We start from the raw sequence: 24,529 nt of genomic DNA, 5'->3' as shown, positions 1-24,529 counted from the left end.
TGTTGAATGCTAAAGACCTCCAATCCTGCAATGCTGCTGGGAAAGGCTTTCCCACACCAAGACCACCTGTGTTTGAATGATGCTAAGGTAGGAAAGCATAGCTGAGAGGTGATTAAAACAACAATTCCTGATTTATCATTCAAGCCTCAAGGTCTAGCTGGCTTAAAGCCAAAAATTTACCCTGAGAATTTCCAATTAGTCGAGCCAATAAATTTGACATTTTGCTTAAACAAGGTTGAATGTTTGTCACTTGCAGAGTCCTGACCACTAACACCTCCCACATCTATGCCATGGTTCCATGCGCTGGGGTCCCAGAGGAGTAGGGTCCTTATATGCCCCTGACCGCCCAGAAGGGTAGATGCTCTTCAGTGAGCGCAGGTATAGCACATTGTTCCTCTTGGCTCCTTTAAGGGAAAGAGGGGTGGCCACGAGAGGCAGCAGCATTGGTCAGGTGGGGTGTTTGGCCACCGTTGCAGCAACACCTGATCAGGGGAAGGCCAGTTCCAAGTTGCCTGACCACAGCTCCTTACTGTGGTCCATCGGTTAGAATGGCAGGATCTGATGTAGGGGATGGAATTATAGTGAACACGTGGGATTTGGTGTCACCGAGGCTCTGCAAACCCAAACCACCTGCTGTATGAGAGCTCTTTGCCGTATAGGAGCTACTTGGCTGCTTTCCACGCCTGGTATTCAGTAACATAGCAATTAGAATCCAGCTTATGGCAATGACTAGGCTTAGCCTAGGCCCACTGACAAGAGTTCTTGGGTGTGTGGCTATAACACATGTCACTTATGTACCTTTGCAAAATGTCTTCCATGTTTTTTCTGGGCAGTGTATTTGCTCCTTTTGCAGCAGATCCCATCGTTGCAGGGCCTTGCGTAGGCTGTCTGCAGTGGCAGGCAGTGTGCACCCCAGGTTTTGTGAGGATGCCCATATCATTTTGGAGCTCTCTAAATTCAAAATTAGGTATGAAAATATTTATTTAGAATGAAAAAACAAATCACAACAAGTTATTGGAGCCCTACCTTCTGAGATGCTTTTAGTTGGCTCACGAGAACCACCTGCTGTGACGTGCTTCTTGGCTGTACCGGACTTCCCAGTCCCACCCCAAGCTCACAGCTGTGGCAAGCGGGGTGGTGGGGTGGCTGAGGCTTCAGGGTAAACCCACTTCTGAAGAGCAGGCTGTGGGTGTTGTTTTTTTCCTGTTTGATATCTCAGGGAGCAATCGGCAAGAAGCTAGCCAGCCTACATCTTGAAATCCTTACATTTGGGGGAGGTACAAATTACGTTTTCAGGAAGCAACAGGATGGAAATATGATTTTGCACTTTGTGCTTGATAGAGAAAGAGACAGAGAGATTGAATGTGAATGGCAGGCGAGAGAGGGAGAGGCGGTCAGAAGCTGGGTGGGTCAGACCCGCCTGCTTCCTGAGTGAAGCTGTTGCTCAAGCTTGCTCTGCCCAGCCCTGCGTGTGGTTTTCCTCCCACGGGCATCAGACCCCAGCAGTGCGGCTGACTTGCTGATTGAGTCAGCAGCTGCCGAGAAGCACGAGAAGCAGAGAAGCAAAGTGAGTGAGTACATAGTTGGTTATTATTTAAGATGAGGATGGAAAATCTTAGAAAACTGCTCTATCTAGGGTAAGAGGTTCCTCTGCTTTGGGTATAAGTTCTAACAGCCCTAGTGAATCTGATATGCCTAAGGCAGTGTATGTTCTTCTGTGGTGCAAGAACTGGATAAATTAATGCTACATGCATGCTTTTGAGGGGATGGAAAGGGATTTGAAACTTATTTTCTGCTATCTTGAAAAAAATTGTCTTTTCTCATGGCTTTTCACTTGTTTCATCTTGCAGAGTAAAGATGACTAATGCTGACTTCAAGTTAATATACAAAGTTCTTTGGAATAAAAGTCTTCTCTACCGGTACCAATTAGCAGCAGTGTGGAGATCTATTTTTACATCCAAGGTGAAGAGGGCTGCTTCAGTGCATTCTTTTTGCAAAGTGGGAAGTCTAAGGTCCTGTGGAGAGAACCGCCCACTTGACTGGTGCTTAGCCCCCAAGGATCTAGCACCGCCTCCCCTGGGAGGAGATCAGTACTGTAGAGTGCTTTCTCGTCTGGCTGACAAGGTCCCAGTGCTCCAGGCGGTGCGTTGTGCGAGGCTCTGAAATTAGATGCTTATGAAACCCGAGGGCAGAGTTTCAAGCAATAATATGACAAAGGTAGAGGCTTTTCTAGGAAGTTATTTATTATACGGTTTGTTTAGACAGTCCCCCCCCCCATCTGCCACCTGGTTCCTCCCAGGGCTCAAGATACTTTGAAAATTCTCTTAACCACTCCATTTCCATCAATTAAGTTTTTGCTTTTTATATTCTTGTCCCACTGACTCATTTCTTATTGGAGTAAAATATTTAGCTCAGCAGTGCAGGAAGTCCGTATTTTAAGTTTACTTGGGAAATGTGCTTTCCGCCCCTCTCAACAGAATCCAGGGGTAAAGACATCTATTTATTGCTTCTGCTGTAGTTCCCACTAAGACGGCTGCTTTTTGTTCCTTCACAACTCAGCTCCATAGACTGTTCTGACGTGGTTCCTTTTTAGAGTAGCCATGTTTCACTTCCTTTAATCTTTCCTTCGTCAAGAGAGTTAACGTGTAAGTGCTATCTAAACAGAGGTACAAAGTAAACAGTACTAAACTTTCATCTGAAAATCTGGAATTTGAAATAAACCATTGCATGTGAAGTATCTTGTCTCATTTCACTTTTATTTTCTAAATACATTAAAAATTTTAAATGATAAAAATTACATTTTTGAGCACACACTGTATGACAAGAACTGTAGTCAAGCTCTTTACAAGCCTTATCTCATTTGATTCTCACAGTAGCCCCATGGGGTAGATATCTTTTGGTCTTCACTTTTACAGGTGAGGAAACAGAGGCCTAGAAAGGTGATGTGACTTGGTCAAAGTCAGACAGGAGGGTAGACAGGTGGGTGGGCAGGTGAGTGGTACAGTCAGAGTGGGAACTTAGGTCTCTCTCAATCCAGAGCTCATGCTCTGATACAATGTTTCGGTAAATTTGGGAATTAGAAAAAATGGTGACTCAATCTCATGCCTTAGTATAACTGTTAAAATTCCTAAATTTCTTTCTATCTGTTCAACTAGATATTATGGCATAAGTTTTGTTAAATGTTATTATATAGTTTCACACTTATTTTTAGTGGTATATAATGTTGTATTAAGTGGCTATTCTATAAAATATTTATCATTCCCTGTTCTTTAAAATTAGGTTTCTTTTGTTGTTGTTTTTTGCTACTATAAATAATAGTTTAGTTCATAGAACTTTACCCAACTATCTTTGTTCATAGAACTTTACCCATGTTTTGGGGTTATATCTCTAGAATAGATTCTCAGATGTGGGATTATTGAGTAAAAGGGCATGAACATTTTAATGGTGCTTGTGTGTGTTGCTGAATTACTTTTCTTTTTTGAGAGGGAGAGAGTCTGGCTCTGTTGCCTGGGCATGAGAGCAGTGACATCATCATAGCTCACTGCAACCTCAAACTCCTGGTCTCAATCAATTCTCCTTACTCCGCCTCCCAAGTAGCTGGGACTACTGGTGCACACCACCATGCCCAGCTAATTTTTCTTTTCTTTCTTTTTTTTGAGACAGAGTCTCGCTCTGTTTCCCCAGCTAGAGTACAGTGGCATCATCCTAGCTCACTGCAACCTCAAACCCCTGGGCTCAAGAGAGCCTCCTCCCTCAGCCTCTTAAGTAGCTGAGACTATAGGTGCATTCCACCTCACCCAGCTAATTTTTTCTAATTTTTGTAGAGACTGGGTCTCGATTTTGCTCAGGCTGGTCTTGGACTCCTGACCTCAAGTGATCCTCCCATCTCGGCCTTCCAGAGTGCTAGGATTACAGGCATGAGGCATTGCTCCTGGCTGCTAAATTACTTTTTAGCAACATTGTGTCTGAGAGTACTAGTTCAATTTCATCCATTCCATCAGTGGACAGTATCATGGGGGGAAAAAGAATAGGTAAAATAGAACCGCTTTATTGTAATTTTGCAATTCTTTTTTCTTTCTCTCTCTCTTTTTTTAAAAGACAGGGTCTCATTCTGTTGCCCAGGCTGGAATGCAGTGGCACAGTCATAGCTCACTGCATCCTTGAACTCCTGGGCTCAAGTGATCCTCCTGCATCAGCCTCCCCAGTAGCTGGGACTACAGGCATGTGCCACAATTTTTTGTAGAGATGGTGTCTCGCTGTGTTTCCCAGGTTGGTCTCGAACTCTTGACCTCAAGCAATCCTCCTGTCTTGGCCTCCCAAAGGATTATAAGCATGAGCCACTTCACCTGGCCTGCATTTCTTTTAATACAGTAAGGGTGAACATTTGTTCATGTTCTTGTTTACAAGTTGTACTTTCTCTTTTGATCATCTTTTTAGGATCATAATGCTTGCAATTTTTTGCTAATTTATATGGGTTTTATTAATAGTAAGATTTATTGCCATATTTTTGTCAGTTATTTTCCCCAGTCTATTGTTTACCTTTTTAAAATGAGTTTTTAAAAAACATGTAGCCATTTAACATTTTTACATAGTCAAATCTGTTTATTCTTTTTCTAATTCTTCTTCATTTAGAGATCTAAGTTCTCTGCTTTTAAGGGATTTATTTCCTTCTAGTATTTACTTTGGTGGATAATGTGGAAGTAGATATAAACTGACTTTTAAAAAATAATGCTAACTGGTTTTTTCAGTGTCATTTATGAGCCATCCTTATGTTTTCTAATATTTTATAATTTCATCTTTTTATACTTTCAGCTTTTCTGTGTCATATGATTTTTGGATTATCTTATTTATTTATAGGAGCTATCTCTTTCTATGCCATTATCACATTGTGGTGATTTTTGCTGCTTTTATAACACGAAGGGAGAATGAGTTGTGTGGAGTAATACTGAGTCAAAATAAGGTGTTGGTTAAGAGCGTGGGCACTGGAGGCCGACCGCTCAGCCTTAACCACTCTGTCCCTCAGTCTTACTATGTGGGGGTAGTAATAGTGTTTATTGCACAGGGTTGTTGGGTGAGGAAATAAAAGCTAAATGAAAGACACACACACACTAAAAAAGTATTTCATGTACATAGATGTATATCAAGAGTATTAAAGTGTACATATATATATATTTTACATACATAAATGTACATTATACATATATATTTTTATAGAGAGTCATATTTGTTATTCTTTCCCTTTATGGCTAGTTGTCCTAAGTCATAAAGGGAAAGAATGACACTTTTGACTCTCAGTACATTAAAAGACAGGCAAGCGGCAGAGAGACATACATGCAACACACATACCATAAAGGTTGCTATCCATGATAAATGAAGAATTACCACCTATCAGTTAGAAAAAGACAAACACAAAATAAAAATGGGCAAAGGTTTTAAATAGGCACTTTTCAGAAGAAGAAATATAGATAGGTGGCCAATAAATATATAATGTTTAACCTCAGTAATAATAATGGAAATGCAAGTTCAAATACTAATGAATTATCATTTCCCATGCAACAGATTGGCAAATAGATATACTTCTGTGTTTGAAATTTTTATGAGTCTGTATTTTTATATTTGTATAAAATAAATAAAATAAACAAGCATTTTTCCAGGCCCACAGGCAACAAAATCCTTGGGAGCAGTATCCTAGGTATAGAAGCTCAGGGGTGGGAAAATAGACGACAAATTTTAGGAAGAGTGACTATTTGGGTGACAGTATTTCAAGATACCTTAAAGGTTTTAACTTATGTTTTAGAAAAAGAAGCAAAGAATTTGTTGAGGAAACGCAACCTAAGAGGCATGGAGGAAAAGTTGTATTATTGGTGGGCGCTGACCTCTTCCCAACTCCTGCACCTGCTTTCAGGCTTTGTGCAGCTGTGTCCCCATATGCACAGCTCCTGGACACCCCCAGAGCCACCGTGCTCCCCACATTCCTTTCCATCCTGTGTCCCTTATCTCTAGTTTAAAAAGCTGTCATCTGAGATTCAAAATAGTCCTCCATCCAGTTATGCACCCAGCACCTGCACTGCACCTGTCTCTCCCATTCCATGCCCTTCTCTGCACCCTACTGCCATATCTTCACTCAGTGCCTAGTGCAAGCCAGGCAGTGTGCCAGGCCCTGAAAGGATGAGCAAGACAGAGAGCGTGCAAGGCTCGGGGGACCTGCACAGGGTGGAGGAGAAGGGACAGTAAATGCTAATAAATCACAACACCATATTGTGATCATGGCTGCCCACAGGGGGCCGTGATGGAGAGAGTAATCTGGTGGGCCCCCTTGCATGGTTGGCTGGGCTATTCTGAGAAGCACCTGCATTGCTCCCGTCTCTCCCATTCCATGCCCTTCTCTGCACCCCTACTGCCATTTCTTCACTTCTTGTGCTGGGACCGTTGTTTCCCAGAGTTTAGTTGTTTAATTCCTCTGTTCACAGTTGTTGCCATGGTTAACTACCTTACTTATCACATTTCCTAAAATTGACTTACATTAACGTATCTTGAAACTCTGTGCCTTACTGTAATTGAGAAGCAATGAAAATGAAATGCTCCTAAATTTAAAAATTAAAATTATCAGTGATGAAGGCAGAACTCTTTAACATGGTCAATAAGGCATACAACAAGGTTGCTTGATCACAAAGTGATGATATTTAGATGAGAAGGGAATGTGTTCAGTTTACAGAATATGAGTCTACTGTCAGTGAATTCAGCCAGGATGCTGAAGAAAAGAGATGAGAGAAGAGGGAGAGACGGCAGAGCATTTTTTCATTTTGTATAATTACAAGAGTAATTATATAAACGTGTTGGCCAGCAATACGTTCAACCTGGGGAATCAGAGGATCCCTCTGAGACCAGACCATGCAGGAGCCACACCTGGTTGCTGCAGTAATGGGCCTCCTTATAATGAGAAGGGCCACAAGTGCCTGAAATAAGTGGCACAGGGGCAGAGTGACAAGTGGCCTACCGAGGTGCCCCTTGGGGAAAGCCAGCAGATGAGTTTGGGGGGAGGCTACGCAGCAGATAAAGGATGAGATCTTTGGGGGATGGTCTTGGGTTGTACATAAGTCTCTGAGTCTTAGGGCTGGAGAACCTCTCTGGTACCCACTGCCTCCTGTCACCTGTCGAAGGTCTTATTGATGAGGTCTGAGCATAAGTAAAGGAAGTCTTCCTGGCTTCACCTGTGCTACCTGGGTGCCCTTGCTGCATGGGAGGAGCCCCAGGGTGGGAAATGGTATGGCAGCTTTTGTGCACTGGCTTGGGCTGCTTTGCAATTTGGGTATCTCCAGGACCATCCCTAAGGAGGATTAGGCAGATTTGATGGGATCAGGGCAGGTGAGGGGTGTTCAGCGGGGCCCTCTTGTGTTCCTCATTGCCAGCCTCTCCCCAGCAGGAACATACTGGCTCTCCTGCCTCCTGCCATGGGGTCTCTTTCCCTTGCTTTGCTTTTCCCTCTGCCCGTGGGTGTTCTCTCCCTCTTGTCACCTAGTTCATGCTTCTTGTCCTGGAAATACCACTGGAAGGGGCTTTTCCTCCCTGACTTGGTCATGTCCTCCTTGCATAGACTCTCATAGCACCGTGTGACTCTCTTTAGTAGCGTTTCCCAGTCAGTCGCTATCTTACATATTTGTGACTATGTGCTAGTTCCCTACACTGGAATGAATCCCAAGTGGGGAGGGACGGTGTTTGTTTCTGCCCATGCCTGTGCCTCTGATACAGAAGATGCTACAGAAAGGTTTCTTGAGCAAACGAATGAAATGGCCCTGCTGTTTGACAGTGTAAAGGCGCGAATTCTCATGACTCCTTTTGGGCCTGATTTTTTGTCTCCTAGGTGCAGCAAAGCTCAGGGCTGGAGAGGGAGCCGAAGGCCTGGGGAGTGGGGCACCAGGCGTGCGTGAACCGTGGCGGGGAGCTTGGACTGCATTGGGGGCACTGGAGGGATCTGAGCAGAGGAGAGGGGATCTGACCTACACCTTAAAAGTATCGCTGTGGTTAGTGTGGGAAGATTTGCTTGGTGGAAGGAGAGGGGCGAGCAGACCGTTGCGCTCTGGCTGGACGTGGGGTCTACACAGAATGTAGAGCCAAGGGCACGTGCTGTTTCTGAGTCTGGATCATCAGGATCCCGTTACATGTTCTAATCAATGCTCTAACTTTTGACTGGAGGGCCACGCTGTAGGTCCGGAGTTTCCTACATTAAAACACACAGGTAACTTTCTGATTAACAAGTGTTTGCTGCACCCGAAAGCCACCACTGGGGCGTGCTCTTCCGTCTGTGTGTGCATCCTAATCTCTTCTTTTTTTCTTAGACATTGTCTTGCTCTGTTGCCCAGGCTGAGGTGCAATGGCTCAGTCATAGCTCATTGCAGCCTCAAACTACTGGGTTCAAGTGATCTTCCCTCTTGGACCTCCCAAAGTGCTAGGGTTGCAGGCATGAGCCACCTCTGGGCCCTAATCTCTTATGTGGACACCAGTCACAGTGGATTAAGGCCCAGCCATATACAACCTCATTGCACCTTAATTATCACTTTATTTTTATTTATTCATTTTTTTAAGATATAGGTCTTGCTCTGTTGCCCAGGCTAGAATGCAGTGGCTCAATCATAGCTCACTGCAACCTCAAACTCCTGGACTCAAGCCATCCTCCTGTTTCAGCCTCCTGAATAGCTGGGACTACAGGTACTTATCACCATGTCTGGCTAATTTTTTCTGTTTTTAGTAGAGATGAGGTTTCTACTAAAAGAGAGATGAGGTTTCTCACTCTTGCTCAGGCTGTTCTCAAACTCCTGACCTCAACCAGTCCTCCTGCCTTGGCCTCCCAGAGTGCTAGGATTAAAGGCATGAGCCATCCTGCCTGGCCTTAATTACCGCTTTAAAAACTCCATCTCCAAGTATAGCCACATTCTGAGGGGTTAGAACGTCAACATATGAATGTGGAAGGGGGCCAGGTGACACACAGTTCACCCCATAGTGAGAGTCTCAAGTCAAATACCACTTTCCCTTCAAGCATCCTCCTGTCCTCATGTACCACAGCCCTTTAGTGAACTTCTTTCTAACACTGATTGCTCTGTCCTTTGGTATTCATTCATTTATTCAACTGAAATATCAGTAAGATTCCTAGGCTATATTATTCTTCCTGAGTGCACACCAACTTTATCTGATGAAAGTCACCTATGCCATTTCATTTTTCATTAATTCTTCAAAAAGAAAATTTCTGAACACTTCTCATGCATCAGGCATTGATCCGGAGGCTATGTGTAACAACGGTGAGTCAGATTTAGTGCTTCCAGTTAGTTGCAGAGACACGATATTATCATACAAAATAAGGCAATAAATGTAAGCAAGACATAGATAAAATGCTTGGAATTTAGAGACACGTCAAGTCACTTTTGTCTTTGTGTAGGTGTGGGGAGGTGGTAGTCAGATAAGGCTACAAGGAAGAAGTAACATTTAATCTGGGACTTGAAGGGTTGATAAGATTTGTGCATATAGTGAGTAGCCTTTTGAGTTTGCCTTCTTTAGCATAATGCATTTAAAAATTCATCATTTTGTGTGTCAGTAGTTCTTTTTTTTAAGAGTCAGGGTCTTGGGTCTCATTCTGTTGCCCAGGCTGGAGTACAGTGGTGCGATCATAGGTCACTGCAGCCTGAAACTCCTGGGCTCAAGCAATCCTCCTGCCCTAGCCTTCCGAGTAGCTGGGACTATAGGCACATGCCACCATGCCTGGCTAACTAAAAAATAAAAATTATAGAGACACAGTCTCACTATGTTGCCCAGATTGGTCTTGAATTCCTGGCCTCAATCTGTCCTCCCACAGCCTCCCAAATTGCTGGAATTACAGGTGTGAGCTACTGTGCTAGGCCAATAGTTCATTCTTTTTATTGCTGAGTAATATTCTATTTGGGGGATGCATCACAGTTTGTTTATTGGGTTGCCATTGAGGGGTAGTTGGGTTGTTTATAGTTTTTGCTGTTATGAATTGGGCTGCTATGAACATTAGTGTTACAGATGTATGAAGGCAAACTTTTATTTCTCATGGATAAATACCAAAGAGTGGGATTACTAAATTATATAAATGTTTAATTTTTAAGAAACTGGTTGGGCACAGTGGCTCACACGTATAATCCCAGCACTTTGGGAGGCCTAGGTGGGACGATCACTAGAGGCCAGGAGTTTGAGACCAGCCTGGACAGCATAGTGTGAGACAGGGGGCATAATAGTACATGCCTGTAGTCCCATCTACTTGAGAGGCTGAGACAGGAGGATCGGTTAAGCTCAGGGGTTCAAGGTTTTACAGTGACCTGTGATTGTACCACTATACTCCAGCTGAGTGACAGAGTGAGATCCTGTCTCAAAAGAAAAGATAGAAAAGAAAAGAAAAGAAAAGAAAAGCTTCTGTACTGCTTTGCAAAGTGGCTGTACCATTTTGCATTTCCACTAGCAATGTATTAGAGTTCCAGTTGCTCCATATCCTTGACAGCACTTGATAGTTTTTAAAAAATTTTTAGCCATTCTTATAGTTATATAGTAATCTCTCCTGTGGTTTCAAATTGTATTTTCATTTTCTTTCTTATTATTTTTAGAGATGGGGTCTTGCTGTGATACCCAGGCTGGCTGGAGTGCAGTGGTATGATCATAGCTCACTGTGGCCTTAAACTCTTGGCTTCAAGTGATCCTCCTGCCTCAGCCTCTGGAGCAGCTGGGATTACGGGCGTGTGCCACTATGCCAAGCATATCAATTTATATTTTCTTGATGACTAATGATGTGTAGCATCTTTTCATGTGCCTATTGACTATCTTCTTTGGTGAAGGGTTTATTTAAATCTTTTACCATTTTTATTGAGTTGTGCATTTTGTTACTGTGATGATTATTATTTGTTATTATTGAGTTTTGTAAGTTCTTTATAAATTCAGGAACCAAGTCCTTTATCAGTTTTGTGTTTTGCAGATACTTCCTTTCCAGCTCGTGGCTTGTCTTTTCATTTTTTTGACAATGTCTTTTGAAAACTAGAAGTCTTCAAAATTTTGACAGTGTCTTATTTATCAGGATTTTTTTTTTTTTTAGTTATTTTATGGATCATACTTTTGGTGTTGTATCTAATAAATCTTTGCCTAACTCAAGGTCACAAAGATTTTGTCTTGTTTTCTTCTAGAAGTTTTCTAGTTGTAGCTTTCACATTTAGGTCTGTGATCAATCTTTAACTGATATTTGTTGTGGACCAGACACTGGGCTCACAGCTACGGAACCAAAGAGGAATGAGACGGAGTCCTTCACTCATGGACCATCTGGGCTGGGAAGGTAGGGTGGAAGTCAGACAAATAAACAGAATATTCGTCTTGAGTAAGGAGTGCAGATGAGCCTGAGTCCAGACTGCTGTGGACATTCACTGTGTTGGGGAGGAAGGACTGTTCCCCAGAGAAGGGGAACATAAACTGAGTTTTACAAGATGGTAGGAGGTAGGTAGAAAGCAGGAATCTGGCACGTGAAGCCTGTCATTCTGCATTCAGAGTGGCCTTGGGGAGGTCTAGAGGCTGGGTGAGAGAACTGTGCCTCCCAGTGGCTGCTGGTCATTTGCTGTCCTGGGGTCAGTGTGCAAAGCAACTGGTAGGAGCAGTCAGAGGGGAGCAGGGACCTGGCCAGGGAGCACTGAGTATGCCTTTTCCTGAAACAAAGAGGAGGTGGGGGTGGCATTCTGGTATGGCTCATGCCTTGTTCTTTGAAGGACAGGAGGGAACTATCTTTCTTCATCTAAAGCCTGACATGTCTGTATCATAAAAAGCCCATTCTTAGAGGGTAGCCGAAATGCTGTTACATAACTGTTTCTGTTTCCCCACCCCGAGAACGGATCACATGTAGCAGTTGCTGTACTTGCTGTTCCTTGTAGACTTACCCCTGAGCACTATATAGGGAATGTGTAATGACAAGGTAATCCCAGCAGCAGCCTGCAAAATTATCCCTCATATTTATGAGTCATGTATATATTTAAAACACAATACGAGAAGCGAGAAGCGTCGATGCTGAGTAAAGATAGGGCATATTCCAGGCACTGAATAAACTAACCCCGCAGAGTGTGCTCATGGGAGTGAGCACAGCAGTTGCTTTCACTAGCCAGCTGGCATTGCAGGAAAACAGCTAAAGCCTGTGGGTTGGAAAAGAAAATTTCAGGAATGTGAGAACAAAAAAGAAATCAGCTGCATTCAGTGATTTAAGTTAATCTAGTAACAATAAGGAAATCCAGAACTCACGGCACTCTGAGCAGGGGCAGGCTCCCATGGCATGTGCGGAGGGACAGACTTTCCGTGTTCAAAGAGGGGTGTCCCCCACAGTCCCGGGCTCCCACGGCGTGTGCGGAGGGACAGACTTTCTGTGTTCAGCAGAGGGGTGTCCCCCACAGTCCCGGGCTCCCACAGCGTGTGCGGAGGGACAGACTTTCCGTGTTCAACAGAGGGGTGTCCACCACAGTCCCAGGCTCCCACGGTGGCAGTGCAGGCATGAATTAGGGCCTGCATAGAGACAATCCAGATTTTGTTCCTGTATCCTCTGTGCCTATAGAAGCTCCAGCCAGGTTCTGTGTTCCCCTCCTTTCTTCCTGGTAGCCCCAAGGAGCAAACATAGATTGACAGGTTCAGCCACCATGCCACCTCTACCTTCTGTACTTGGCCAGGTGCTTCTAGGATGGCTGCTGCCATCATTTCCTTGAAGCTGAAGACCTCTGCTGCCCAGAGTCCTGGACACCTCTCCATAGGTGTCTTCTGAGGCTGCAGATGGGAGCCTTCCCTGGCATGCTGCCACCTCCAGCACCTTGGGCACCACCGCCACCATGTGTTTTGTATCTCTGAGGTGCCAGAGCACTAGGTCTTCAATTAGTCCCAGTTGGCATGATGAATAGGGTGGGAGACCTTAGCATTTCTTGAGGAAATATTTCTTTCAGTGTGGTCTCCATAGCCTTATTCCTACCTCCTCTCTCTTCCCCAGGCTGAGAGTTGTCCTGGGAGGCTCTTTAGTTCCTCAGACAGACTGGGGTGCCCTCCCCAGCCAGCCCCCCAAGGTGCTGAGGCCACAACACTCAGTGTAGTTGGGATTCAGTTGAGACCCTACTACTCTGAACTCTTCAAACTTTCATGACTTAGGGCTGCCTTTGAAGAATAATGTCATCATTGTAGAAAATCTGTTTCTACCTGGTGGGAGTCCTTTGTGAATGCATCAGAAACCATATGACTCTGCAGGTGACATATCTAAGGAGAAGACCATCCTTTTTGAGCAGGATGCAAGGAAGGAACCAGCGCCCTGGGTTTTTTCCCCTTAAATGCCAAAGATCTATTTTTTACCAAGCTCAAAATCTGCTTTTGTTATTAAATTGGTTGTCTCCCCAACAATACACACACACAGAAACTAGTCAAGATAGCTCAGGCGCTTGTTAGGTGAGCCCCTCCCTTGGCATCCTGAGGGTGCCGTACCTGTGACATAGGATGCAGGTGAGTAGGGAAGAACCAGCAGAGATGAGCAGGTGAGAGGGGAAGAGAAGTGAAGTAAAGCATTGAAAGTATTGAAGGGAGCCACATGAGGAGGTCCGGTCACGTGACATGACTCATGGCGATCACTGTGGAGGCCTTGTTGCCATGGTGAGGGTGGAAAATATGCCACAGTAGGGGAGTGGGTGGGATTCTTCCACCAAGGCCTCACCTTCCTGAGTTGTTGAGCCATCTTCTCAGCAAGGGGCCTTATGAGATCATGCTGTGTGGCTTCTCTTGTCAGGTCCCATCTGCAACACGGCTAGTCATATATCACATGGTGGGCACGTGGCATGTGTAGGCTGCCTTTCCTGGGTTTGCAGAGCTGTGCTGGCTTCTTCCTTGCTTATATCTTCCTTTGGTCGGAAGGCCAGTGTGGTTAAGGGACATTGAGCCAAGATGGGACAGTGGCCTTGGTGAGGGCCAGACCTCTCCACCCATGGGCAAGGCTCTTGTCACACAGGGTCCTTTATTGCATCTGTGCCCGCCACACTGGGGGAGAGGACGTGTCCCCTGCCTCCTGGATTTTGGTAGCTCAAGTGCCCCAGAAGCATGTTGGTGGAGAGTACAGGCTTTTGCTGGGTGGGTGGGGCAGTGTGCCCTGCAGTTCTCTCGTTGTTCCCAGAGGAAACAGAACAGAATGAGATAGAACTGGCCTGCCTGTTGCCTTGGCAGCCTTGCCTCTGACCTCATAGGGATGTGGAACAAAGAAACAGAAAAGGTTGAATAAAAGATAAAGTATCCAGACTTGATACTTTATTTATTTTTTTGAGAATCTGGCTCTGTCCCCCAGGCTAGAGTGCCCTCGCATCAGCCTAGCTCACAGCAATCTCAAACTCCTGGGCTCAAGCGATCCTCCTGCCTCAGCCTCCTTAGTAGCTGGCATGCACCACCATGCCCAGCTAATTTTTTGTTTCTATTTTTAGTTGGCTGGCTAATTTTTTCTATTTTTAGTAGAGACAGTGTCTCACTCTTTCTCTGGCTGGTCTTGAACTTCTGAGCTCAAGTGATCTTCCTGCTTCGGCCTCCCAGAGTGCTAGGATTACAACTGTGAGCCACTGTACCTGGCCTCAGGCTGGTCTTGAACTCCTGACCTCAAGGAATCCTCCTGCCTCACCTCCCAGAATGCTGGGATTACAGACATGAGCCACCGCATCCAGTCCCTGATACTTTAAATTATTGGTTTTCTAATTTTGTGATTGCCATTAGCTCCCACTTTGCGAAGCATCTACTAGCAGAAATTCATTTATTGTGTTTTTATTAAGATATGTGGTTAAATCTTAAACCATAAAAATGTAAAGTATTATTTACTATTACTGTGAAACTAGAATGTATACCAAAAATTTTAGTAGTTATCCTTGAGGAATAAATTCAGGAAATTAGATGAAGCAGTAGATGATTTTTAGAGATTTTGGTGTTAAATAATTTTAGGAATTCTTTTTTAAGCATGACTATGAGTTAATGAGATTAAGTTTTATGATGCTAACATACATCAACACAACTATTGTTTTCAAGGTAATAATGCTAGAAGGCTCTATATCCATATCAGTGGGGTTCTTGTCATCAAAGTAATTTTGGAACTTTTTTTTTCCTGGCAGTTGTTTAGAGACATTTATAAATCTTACAGGAAAAAGATTGTCATTGCTTTCTAGTCCTGTATTGTATTCACTGGTTAATTCAGCACCTACTTCCTGGGACCTATGCACCTTTGTAGGAGTTCCTGGCTTGTAGGGCAGGGGCAGGGAGACACCCACATGCATGTCTTTGGTGAAAGGCAGAGTCCAAGGATTCATTAACTAATATCTGTTGATCACGAAATACCAGGTGAACAAAGGAGCCAAGGCCCCACTGTCATGGACCTTCCGTGGAGGCAGAGGGAGGCAGATAATCAATGACAGATAATCACTGGCAGCAATGATCTTAGGGGATAAAGGCTTGGGAGAAATGCACTGGAGACTGTCAGGTGGGGTGGGAGAGCTGCCAGAGAGAATGGAAGGAAAAAGCTGCCTAAAGATAGTGCAGGTGAGCAGAGACAGCAGAGACAGGAGCCACTGCTGTGTGAGGACTGGGAACCTCCTGGGCACAGGGAGCAGCGAGTGCAGAGCTGGGGAGCTAGCTGGGCGTGGTCCAGGAGTTGGAAGCAGCCATGGGCTGGGAGAGCGGTTGGAGCCCAGGTGGGGAGTGGGCAGGGCCAGGCTGCTGATGACCTTGGGGGCCATGACATAACCTAGATTCTTATTCCAAATGCAGTGAGAGGCCATTGGAGGGGCCTGTGTAGCGAATGACATGATCTGATTTGTGTCTGTGTGTGTATTTAAACAAATTTTTAAACTTTTACTTGTGGTAGCCACGTAACATGAAACTTGCCATCTTAACCACTTTTAAGTGATTTATGTTTTTAAAAGACCCCTCTGGCAGCCGAGAGGGCATCGACTGTGGTGGGCAAGAAGGGACAGAGCAGAGGCACAGAGGCTGCCTGGGGGATGTGCTGCGGCTGGGGAGAGGCGCGGGAGGCTCGGGGCAGGCGGTGCTGGTGGACATAGATGGTCCGCAAGAGAGCTGCAGAATTTCTAGAGGTTTCGAGGTAGGAATATCAGAAAGGCCTTGCAAGGAAGTCTTGATTAGCATGAGCCTCAAAGGAGGGGATAGAGCATTCACAGAGGGAGGGTCTCAGTTGGGTGAATGCCGAAAGATGAGAACAAGGAGGCTCGTTGGAAGGGTAGAGAAGAGCCTGGTTTGGCCACACTGCAGGGTAAGTGGTCAGGTAAGCAGTCACTTAATTTGGTGGGTGCTATGGTCCGAATGTTGGTGTCTCCCCAAATATTGATCTGTTGGAATCTAAAACCCAATGTGATGATATTAAGAGGTGAGGCTTTTGGGAAATAAGTCATGAGGGCTCCACCCTCATGAAGGGGATCAGTGCCCTTATAAAAGTGGCTCAAGGGAGCTGCTTAGCCCCTTCTGCCTTGTGGCACAGCAAGAAGGCGCCATCTTGGAAGCAGAGTGAGCCCTCTCCGGACCAAATCTGCTGGTGCCGTCTTGGACTTTCCAGCCTGCAGAACCGTGAGCAATCAGTTTCCACTGTTGAGAGTTTACCCAACCTGAGGTATTTTGCTGCCACAGCCTGAACCAAGACAGTGGGCAAGGGAGCAGGGCCAGGTGCGCAGCCTGCAGCGGTGCTGCTGGGGAGTTGGTGAACCCGTGCCAGTTGTTGTTGCTGCTGCAGAAACGCGGTGACAGCAGCTCCCTGCCCTGCAGCGTGGTTGGGAGCATGAGAGAAAACACAGGAAAACGCTGAACACGGTGCCTGGCACGTAGTCGGTGTTGACAAATTTTAGCTTAAAAATAAGGTAAAATGAAGGACTTTGAGCAGCAAATGACTGACCCTAGCTGAATTTTCAGAAGTCTGTCTTGAATAAATGGAAGGGATGAGCTCTGGGGGGACTTGAGCACAGGTCTGTGCTGGAAAGAAAGGCAGGGCCCCTGTGGGGAACCATAGGCGTCGAATCTGCCAGTCCTGGCAGCTGTGAATGTGAGAAACGGGAACCCTAGGGAGAGTCCATGGTGACTTTGAGGTCTGAGTGTGCGCAAGCAAGAGAAAGGCCATGGTGCTGATGGAAATGGGGAAGTTGGCGTGAAGCTGTGGTTCAGGGTCTGTCTGTCCGGGCTGGGGCTGGCAGTGTACAGGCAGGTGCCATGAGGCTGCCCCAGAAAGGGCTTACGGGCCAGCTGGGCAGGCAGGTAAGTGGACAGACAAGGAGAGGAGCCCTTGTACAGAGACCCTCCTACACCAGGGGGAGGTTTTCTAGAGCAGAGAGATTTGAGCTCACTTTGGAAGCTGGTGTTGAAGTTAGCTGGGCTTAGAGAACTGAGTGCTCATCCTGGGCTTCCTGTCTGTCCCTCCACATGCCCTCTCTGTCTCCCTCCACCAGCTGTGTGCTGGGGGGTGGGGAGGTGACCTGCCACTGCATCCATGCCCCATGGCTCCCTGAGCCAGTGGGCAGTGCTGGCTGTCAGAATGAGCTTGAGGCTTTTCTTCCCCCTGCTCCTCCCCACCGAGTCTCCACAGGCTGGTTGTGTTTCCTCACTGAAGGCCACAGCTCCTGAATCTCCGTCCAGCTCCCTGGGGGTTCTAGCTTCTTCCTCCCCATCCCTGGCAGGCCTTGGGGTGATAAGGGTGCTAGTCCTGTGGTTCTGCACCTTCCCTTTTGCTCTTTCAAAACCTGCCCATACCCTGTGAACGCTTCCCTTCTCAGCTGCCCTGTTTCCCACCCGGCGCCCCAGGCAGAGGCAGTAGCATGTGCAAAGGCCTAGAACCAGGACTCAATAAAAATAGCTCAAGACGCTGCCGCCTAAACAGGCAGGAAAGTCTCCAGTTCCCTCCTGTACTGCAGTTTTTAGTTATTATGTAATAGACTCTTTAAAACTATTCCTAAATAAAGGGCTCTTGAGGTATTTTATTTATTTCCATCTCTTTTTTCTACTGCCTTGGCTCATTCGCTTTTTTTTGTTTGTTTGTTTGTTTTTTTTTGAGACAGAGTCTCACTTTGTTGCCCAGGCTAGAGTGAGTGCCGTGGCATCAGCCTGGCTCACAGCAACCTCAATCTCCGGGACTCAGCGATCCTACTGCCTCAGCCTCCCGAGTAGCTGGGACTACAGGCATGCACCACCATGCCCGGCTAATTTTTTTTTTTGTATATATATTTTTAGTTGGTCAATTAATTTATTTCTATTTTTGGTAGAGACAGGGTCTCGCTCAGGCTGGTTTCGAACTCCTGACCTTGAGCAATCCGCCCGCCTCGGCCTCCCAAAGTGCTAGGATTACAGGTGTGAGCCACCACGCCCGGCCGGCTCATTCACTTTTAATTCTTTGATGTGAAGCCACATTATCAGTAGGGTGTAAGTACTGATCGGTGGCTATCCCCCTCTTTGGGACAGCGGTGCTCGAGCCAACTTTGGAGACAGAAGGATGTCACAGACCAGAGATTCTGAGCTGTTGGTCTTAATACAGTGTCCAGATTACAGGTTCTCTCTTGGGTCTGGGTTTCGTATTTGGGACCTGCCTCAGCCTACTTTTCTCATTCCAGATTACACCCTGTTCCTCATGGGGTCCCGCCTTCTGGCAGCATCCCATAGTTTCTGCAAGTTCTTATTCCACCATCAGAGTTTGTCTTCAGTTTTGAGGTGGTGTGATTAATGACGTACTAATGTTCTTTTCCGTTTAGTTTTTGTTTTATCACTTCTTGGTTCTTGTTTTCTTCTAGTGACTTCTGCTGATGGGCTCAGTGAATTTTAATTTGTAGTTTTTCTTCTGGTGCTGCATGGAAATGTTCCCTTACGTACAAGAAAGGAATCTAAGGCTATTGGGATGATTTTTCATCTCAAGACTACGGGAAAATAATCAGCTTTGAAGCATTTCCTGTGGCCACTTGCTGAAGTCTGGGATTCCCTCAGCTGGCACTGAGCCCAGTTTTTAGTGTGAATCGTTTCCACGCTAAATGGGAAACTAAGCGGATGCATCGTGTGCTGGTTGGTCTGTGGACCAGCATCTGGGGCTCTCATTCTTCCTCCACAACAGAGTCTCTCGACCTGGGCACTGCTGGCATGTTGGGCCCGATGCTTCTTTGTTGTATGGCTGCCTTTCGGGTTATAGGGTGTCTAGCAGCATCTCTGGCCTCTACCCAGTGGCACCCTGAGTTGTGACAGCTGCCAGTGCCGCCACACGTCCCCATATGTCCGCATGTCCCCTGGAGCAGACCCTCCACCACTGCAGGAGGAGTCAGGAGCAAACTCAGCCCCTGCTCTAAAAAGCCCTAGCTTGGTATTTTCAACATGTTGTTCACTTAGGTTCTGTTTCCTGCCGAGTCCCATGGCAATTGAGCTATGTGCACATTCTTATTTTGCTAGTTCACAGACTTGAATGCTTCAGCCTTCCGCTTCCTAGTGCTTACTGTGTTTGTGGTGGTGACCGGAATGCCCTCTCCCACTCTCAGAGACTCACGATTAATTTCTCATTGCCCAGAGTGGTTTTCCGATTGCCTTTCTGCTTTCTGGCCTTAAAAGGGTAATAAAGCCGAGGTCCCTCTGACGGTGTGGTTTGGAGGGAGCAGATGTGTGTGGCCCAACTTTCCCTGGTGCCCAGGCAGCTAATTGTATTCCTAGCATAGCTGTCGCCTCTCCCCCCCTTTTGTTCCTCCCTCCTTTCTTCACACTGCAAATTTACGAGTTGCAGTTTAAATGTATGTCTTACACTATTCTGGAGAGGAGAGAAGCTTAATAAGAAAATGTTTGAGAAATTAAACATCCTTGGAAAGACAAACCCGTCCCACCACTGGAGTGGGCTCCCAGATTTAACTGTAATTCCTTGATCAATTTGATCCTGGGTGATGTTTATGAATATTTTTAAGAAATCAAGGAATTAATAATAGAAACCTTTTTTTTTTTTTTAACTGTCTCATGCTTGGCCAGAGCCCATCTATTTGTTTTATATGACTCATTCATATCCATAAGAAAACCAGCGTTCTCACCTGGGTTCATCTTTCATCAGCCCGGATTTAAGGCAGGAACAATTCTAATGACTATAAGGTATGCATTTTCCTCTTTCACGTTTCCAAATGAAAATAGGCTTCTCTGTGTATAAGAAGACCACCCTCCTCAAATTCGGTGCGTCTGTCTACCTCCTGCTGCTGAACCCGTCCGTCTCTGTGTGTTGCTGAGTTCATGAAGTAGACCAGCCCTCTGCTTAACACAATCAACAGTCTGTCAGGAAGGCAGCTCTGAGCTGTTGATAGCCTTCCGTGTGCCCAGTGCTTGATATACCTGTTTACCTTAATTGTCATGGTTTTGTGAAGATGGCATTTATAACTCCATCTTATTGGGTGAAGATGTTGAGAATCATCATGTTCAAAAAGCATGCCCAGGTTCACACAGTCCACAGTGGAGCTGGGTTCAGACCAGGAGCATTTGGTCCACAAGTCCTTGTGCTTTCCTAAGAGAGCAAAGATCATTCAGAGAGCCCATCCATCCCTGGTGTTTAGGCATGTAGGTTTTGGAGCCAGTTTAAACTGGGTTTGAATCTTGGCTCCATGATAAACTCTGTGATTTGGGCAAGTCACTTAACTCCTGAAATGAAGGAGGTTTCCCCATCTGTAAAATATCTTAGTCTGCTTGGGTTGCTAAAATGGAAATACTGTAGATTGGTTGGCTTATAAACAATAGCAATTTATTGCTCACAGTTCTGGAGGCTGCAAGTCCAAGATCAAGGTGCCACCAGATTCCATGTCTGGTGAAGGCTTACTCTGGCTCATAGACAGCCTTCTTGTGGTGTCCTCACTTGGTGGAAGAGGAGAACGAGCATCCTTAGGCCTTTTATATGGGCCCTGATCTCATCCATGAAGGTTCTGCCCTCATGGACCAGTCATCTCCCAGATGTCCCACCTTGTGAGCCACCACATTGGGGATTAGGTTTCAACATGTGAATTCTGGGGGACACAAACATTCAGACCATGGCAGGAGGTAACATTTCCTTGTAGGGTTACAGTGAGGATTTAATGACCATCCACAGAGAACATCTGGCAGTGCCTTGCTGGGCTCTGAGTGGGATAGTGCAGCTTCTGCCCCGTCATGACACAATGTTTATGTAAGTGACTGGCTCGCTCTTTCAGAGAGCCAGGCCAAGGCGAGGAGGTGAGAGGATAGTAGAAGGAGCCATTGGATGTGGGTTGGGAGGAAGCTTGCAGAAAGCTCGGGGTGGACCTAGGTGTGCTCCAGCTCCCTGCCCTGCAGAAGGCCTTCCTGCAGGTGGACAGAGGGCAGGGCCAAAGTGGGGAGGGGCAATGTTTAATATGGTCCTACATGTGGAGCCTGGGGAGCAGGGAGCACAGCCGCATTCAGTCTGACCAGAGTGTAGGAGCTCCTCTGCCTCCTCCCATACCCGTTCTCCTCCTCTTGTCTGGGGTGATGCTGCAGGTCTGTCACCGCTCCATGGCTTGGCGGCCTGGGGCTGCTCCCAGGCATCCAACCGGGCTCTTTCGCCACCTGTAGACTTCTTTTCCTGGTGACAGCGAGTAGGACATCGATACCTTCATTATTGTATATTTTAAACTTTGAAAGAAGATGGGATTTGAAGTTAAGAATCAGGCTGGCGAATGGGTACAAAATGAAAGGTTTAGTCCGGGAGAAACAGTAATGGGAAAGTACTAGGAGAATAAAGAGGCCTGACAGGACGGACGCAGTGACCGGAGAATGCTGCCTCTGAGCCAGCAGCTCGTGGCCCCAGGAGGGCCCTCGTTTGTCAGGCGCACTGGCCAGAGGGCCGTCAGACTTGTTGCCGGAGATTGAAGAGAGGAGTTTTAGATCCTTGAGTTTTGACTGAGATGGCTTTTCTTTCTTTCTTTCTTTTCTTCTTCTTTTTTTTAATCAAGGACTTAGATTGGCAAGGAAAATTTCCATCTTCTTTCTGCTGCATTTCATCTCCCCATTTTTATCTTTTGATGGGTAGTGAATAAAAGGCATTTCCTTTCAGGGTAACCTGGGCAGATTTTAGAAAATGTGGACACATTGAAAAACCATATTATGTTTTCATAAAGTAAACCCTGTAATAGTCATTTCAAAGCAGTTCTAATCCTAACATAAAAGGGTGCATTGATTAAACAGGTATTTTATTTAAGTCATCTCTGTGAGTCAGACTGATGCTTTCGTTGCTGGTTGGTTCTGTAGTAATTGGTACGGTTCATCAGTAATTCTCTTCAAGAGTCTTTGTTAGTTCACTTGCTATTGGGAGGGAGTCCTAATGAAATTAGTTACTGTTTTGAAAGAGCATCAGTCCTAGCAAATTTAAAAGACTTAAATAAATTATAAATAATAAAGATGTAAAAATGTAAAAAAAACAAAAAAAAGAAATTAGTTATTGTGTAGGTTTTAACCTAGGCATTCTTTCATCATTGCTGTGGAAACCAGCAATAAAAATTGTGGCTTGAGAAAGAAAAATAATCGTTGCTGAACATCAATAAAATACATGAGAATTAAGTTGGTTCTTTAAATACAGAATTTTTTTTTAATTATGATACCTGGAACCTTGTAAGATTCTGAACTAATCGTATAGTTGAAATCATGAATAGTTTTTCCTAGAAAACTAGGGAAAACAAATTACAAAGTCTTTAAAAAAGAATATTTTCACCAGTAGCCACATTCACATAGCTGCTGCAGTCACAGCTGGGATGAGTTCCAGCAGGTGCTGGCGCACTTGCCACTGGCCCGTCACTTTGTTTAAATAGGAACAGGAACTAGATAGATGGCGCTTGCAGAGGGATGTCATCAGAAGAAATGGTCTCCAGCCAGGAAAGGAGACAAAGAGGAGGTCACAGGCTGCCAAGGCTTAACAGTCTTTCTCATGATAGTTAAAGGGATGCAGCAGGGGGAGAGGCGGCCAGGGATGCTTAGTACCAGCTGCCATCACCAGGGGCAACTGATCAGACCCCTGTGCCCATGGCAGTGCTGCTGGAATTGGTTGTCACCTGTGGGTGTTTTTCAGAGTATATTTTTGGTATTCTTTGAAAGGATAGAGCATTGCGATTTTGGTGCCCTGTGTTACACCTGTGGCCATTAGAGTCCATAGAGACAGGCAGAATCTGGGTTGGAGCAGGATGAGACCCGAGAGGGCATTTAGTTCAGTCCTGTTTTATGTTACTGATGGAAAAAACAGAGGCACGGGGAGGGTAAGGGATGGGCCTGACTGCTCCTCACTGAGGAATGACAGCTCTGATGCCTGACCCCCAGACCTGGGCTGCCTTCCGTGTCTGCATGTGCGGCTTCCCCCTTAGTTCTTTAGCTGCATCCTGCAAGTGTGAACAATTTTTCTTTCATTAAATATTGTAGTTAGGGCAGTCACTCTGCCCTATAATGTTAGGTCTGACCAATCCAAATAGGCTTTATTAATTTTTAAATGATATCCATTTTCATTCAAAAGAAAAAAGTCATTTTATGCTTCTGTAAAATCTGATTTTCAAATAATTCATTTATGTCTATTTAAAAATTAGGTAGGTTTTTCCTTTGTCAATCCTAAAGCTGCAAAGCTTATGGACATTTTGTGTCTTGACTCAAGCTGAGTTGTTTTATATGGATGTGACACATATATATGGAGAGAGGGAGAGTGAGAGAGTATGAGTATATTAGTATATGGTCTAATGCTGTTTTAGGTGTCCTTGCCAAGAGGAAGCTATTATTTTGCTGAAAAGTAATGTCAGAACATCATTAATACTGCAAGTGTGTTTCAATACTTTGGTAAATGCTGTTGTGGAGTTGTCAAAATTAGCCTAGTAGAAAGCTCTCATTTTAGGATATTCTATTCCTATTTCCAGCAGAGTGTTAAGTGCTCCTTCTCTGTGATGGCAATGGTGACTGTGGTATATGGGATGAAGCTTTGTGACATCACTCATCAGGTTCAGGTTATGGAGACACATGTTTTTCTTCTCTGCTCTTCTACAGAAGGACAGACCCACGAGGACAAACATGAGGAGTGCGGCCAAACCCTGGAGTCCAGCCATCAGAGTGGGGAGCCATGGCCCAGACCGTGTGCGGCCCCTCCCCACGGCCTCTGCTGGCATGAAGAGTTCTAAATCTTCAACCTCCTTGGCTTTTGAGTCCCGACTCAGCAAGGTATGGACCAGAATGCACAGGGAAGGGCATGACATCCCCAGTGCCCTGGCTTGGAGGGCTTGAAGAGGCAGTGAGCAAGGCAGTGGCCCAGGAGAGCCAGCATGTCTGGACCTAAGGGAATGGGGAGTGCATGGTAGTGGGGGTGCTCTGGGGCCCAGAAAGGAAACCTGGAAAGTGTCCAACATGGTAGCTAAGGTCCTCTGCCCTGGATCCATGGATGCCCCAGGCAGTTTTGCCCCAGTACCCCACCCCCATGGGGGTTGGGGTCACCCATAATCAATCCAGTTGCCATTCTCCATCCTCCTCTTGCTTGACTGGTCAGCAGTGTCAACAC

The 24,529-nt window shown here is 45.6% G+C and overlaps 1 protein-coding gene across 6 annotated transcripts in view; it reads left to right on the top strand.

Annotated features, from left to right (window-relative positions):
• The window catches only part of SPECC1 (sperm antigen with calponin homology and coiled-coil domains 1), a 277,492-nt gene that overhangs the window by 41,605 nt on the left and 211,358 nt on the right, over positions 1-24,529 (top strand). For 4 of the 6 annotated variants that reach the window (XM_075994027.1, XM_075994025.1, XM_075994026.1 and 1 more), the window contains exon 2: positions 24,025-24,195. In XM_075994027.1, the coding sequence (XP_075850142.1) occupies positions 24,049-24,195 (147 nt within the window). In that variant the 5' untranslated portion in view covers positions 24,025-24,048. Of the gene's footprint in view, positions 1-112; positions 1,572-24,024; positions 24,196-24,529 lie in introns of those variants that run through there. The other 2 variants (XM_012737893.2, XM_075994024.1) reach the window with 2 other exon arrangements.

This window comes from Microcebus murinus, chromosome 18 (assembly GCF_040939455.1).
Source record: "Microcebus murinus isolate Inina chromosome 18, M.murinus_Inina_mat1.0, whole genome shotgun sequence".
In the NCBI taxonomy this organism is placed as follows: domain Eukaryota; kingdom Metazoa; phylum Chordata; class Mammalia; order Primates; family Cheirogaleidae; genus Microcebus; species Microcebus murinus.
Note: the sequence above shows the minus strand (reverse complement) of the source record. Positions and strands in the feature narration are given on the sequence as shown.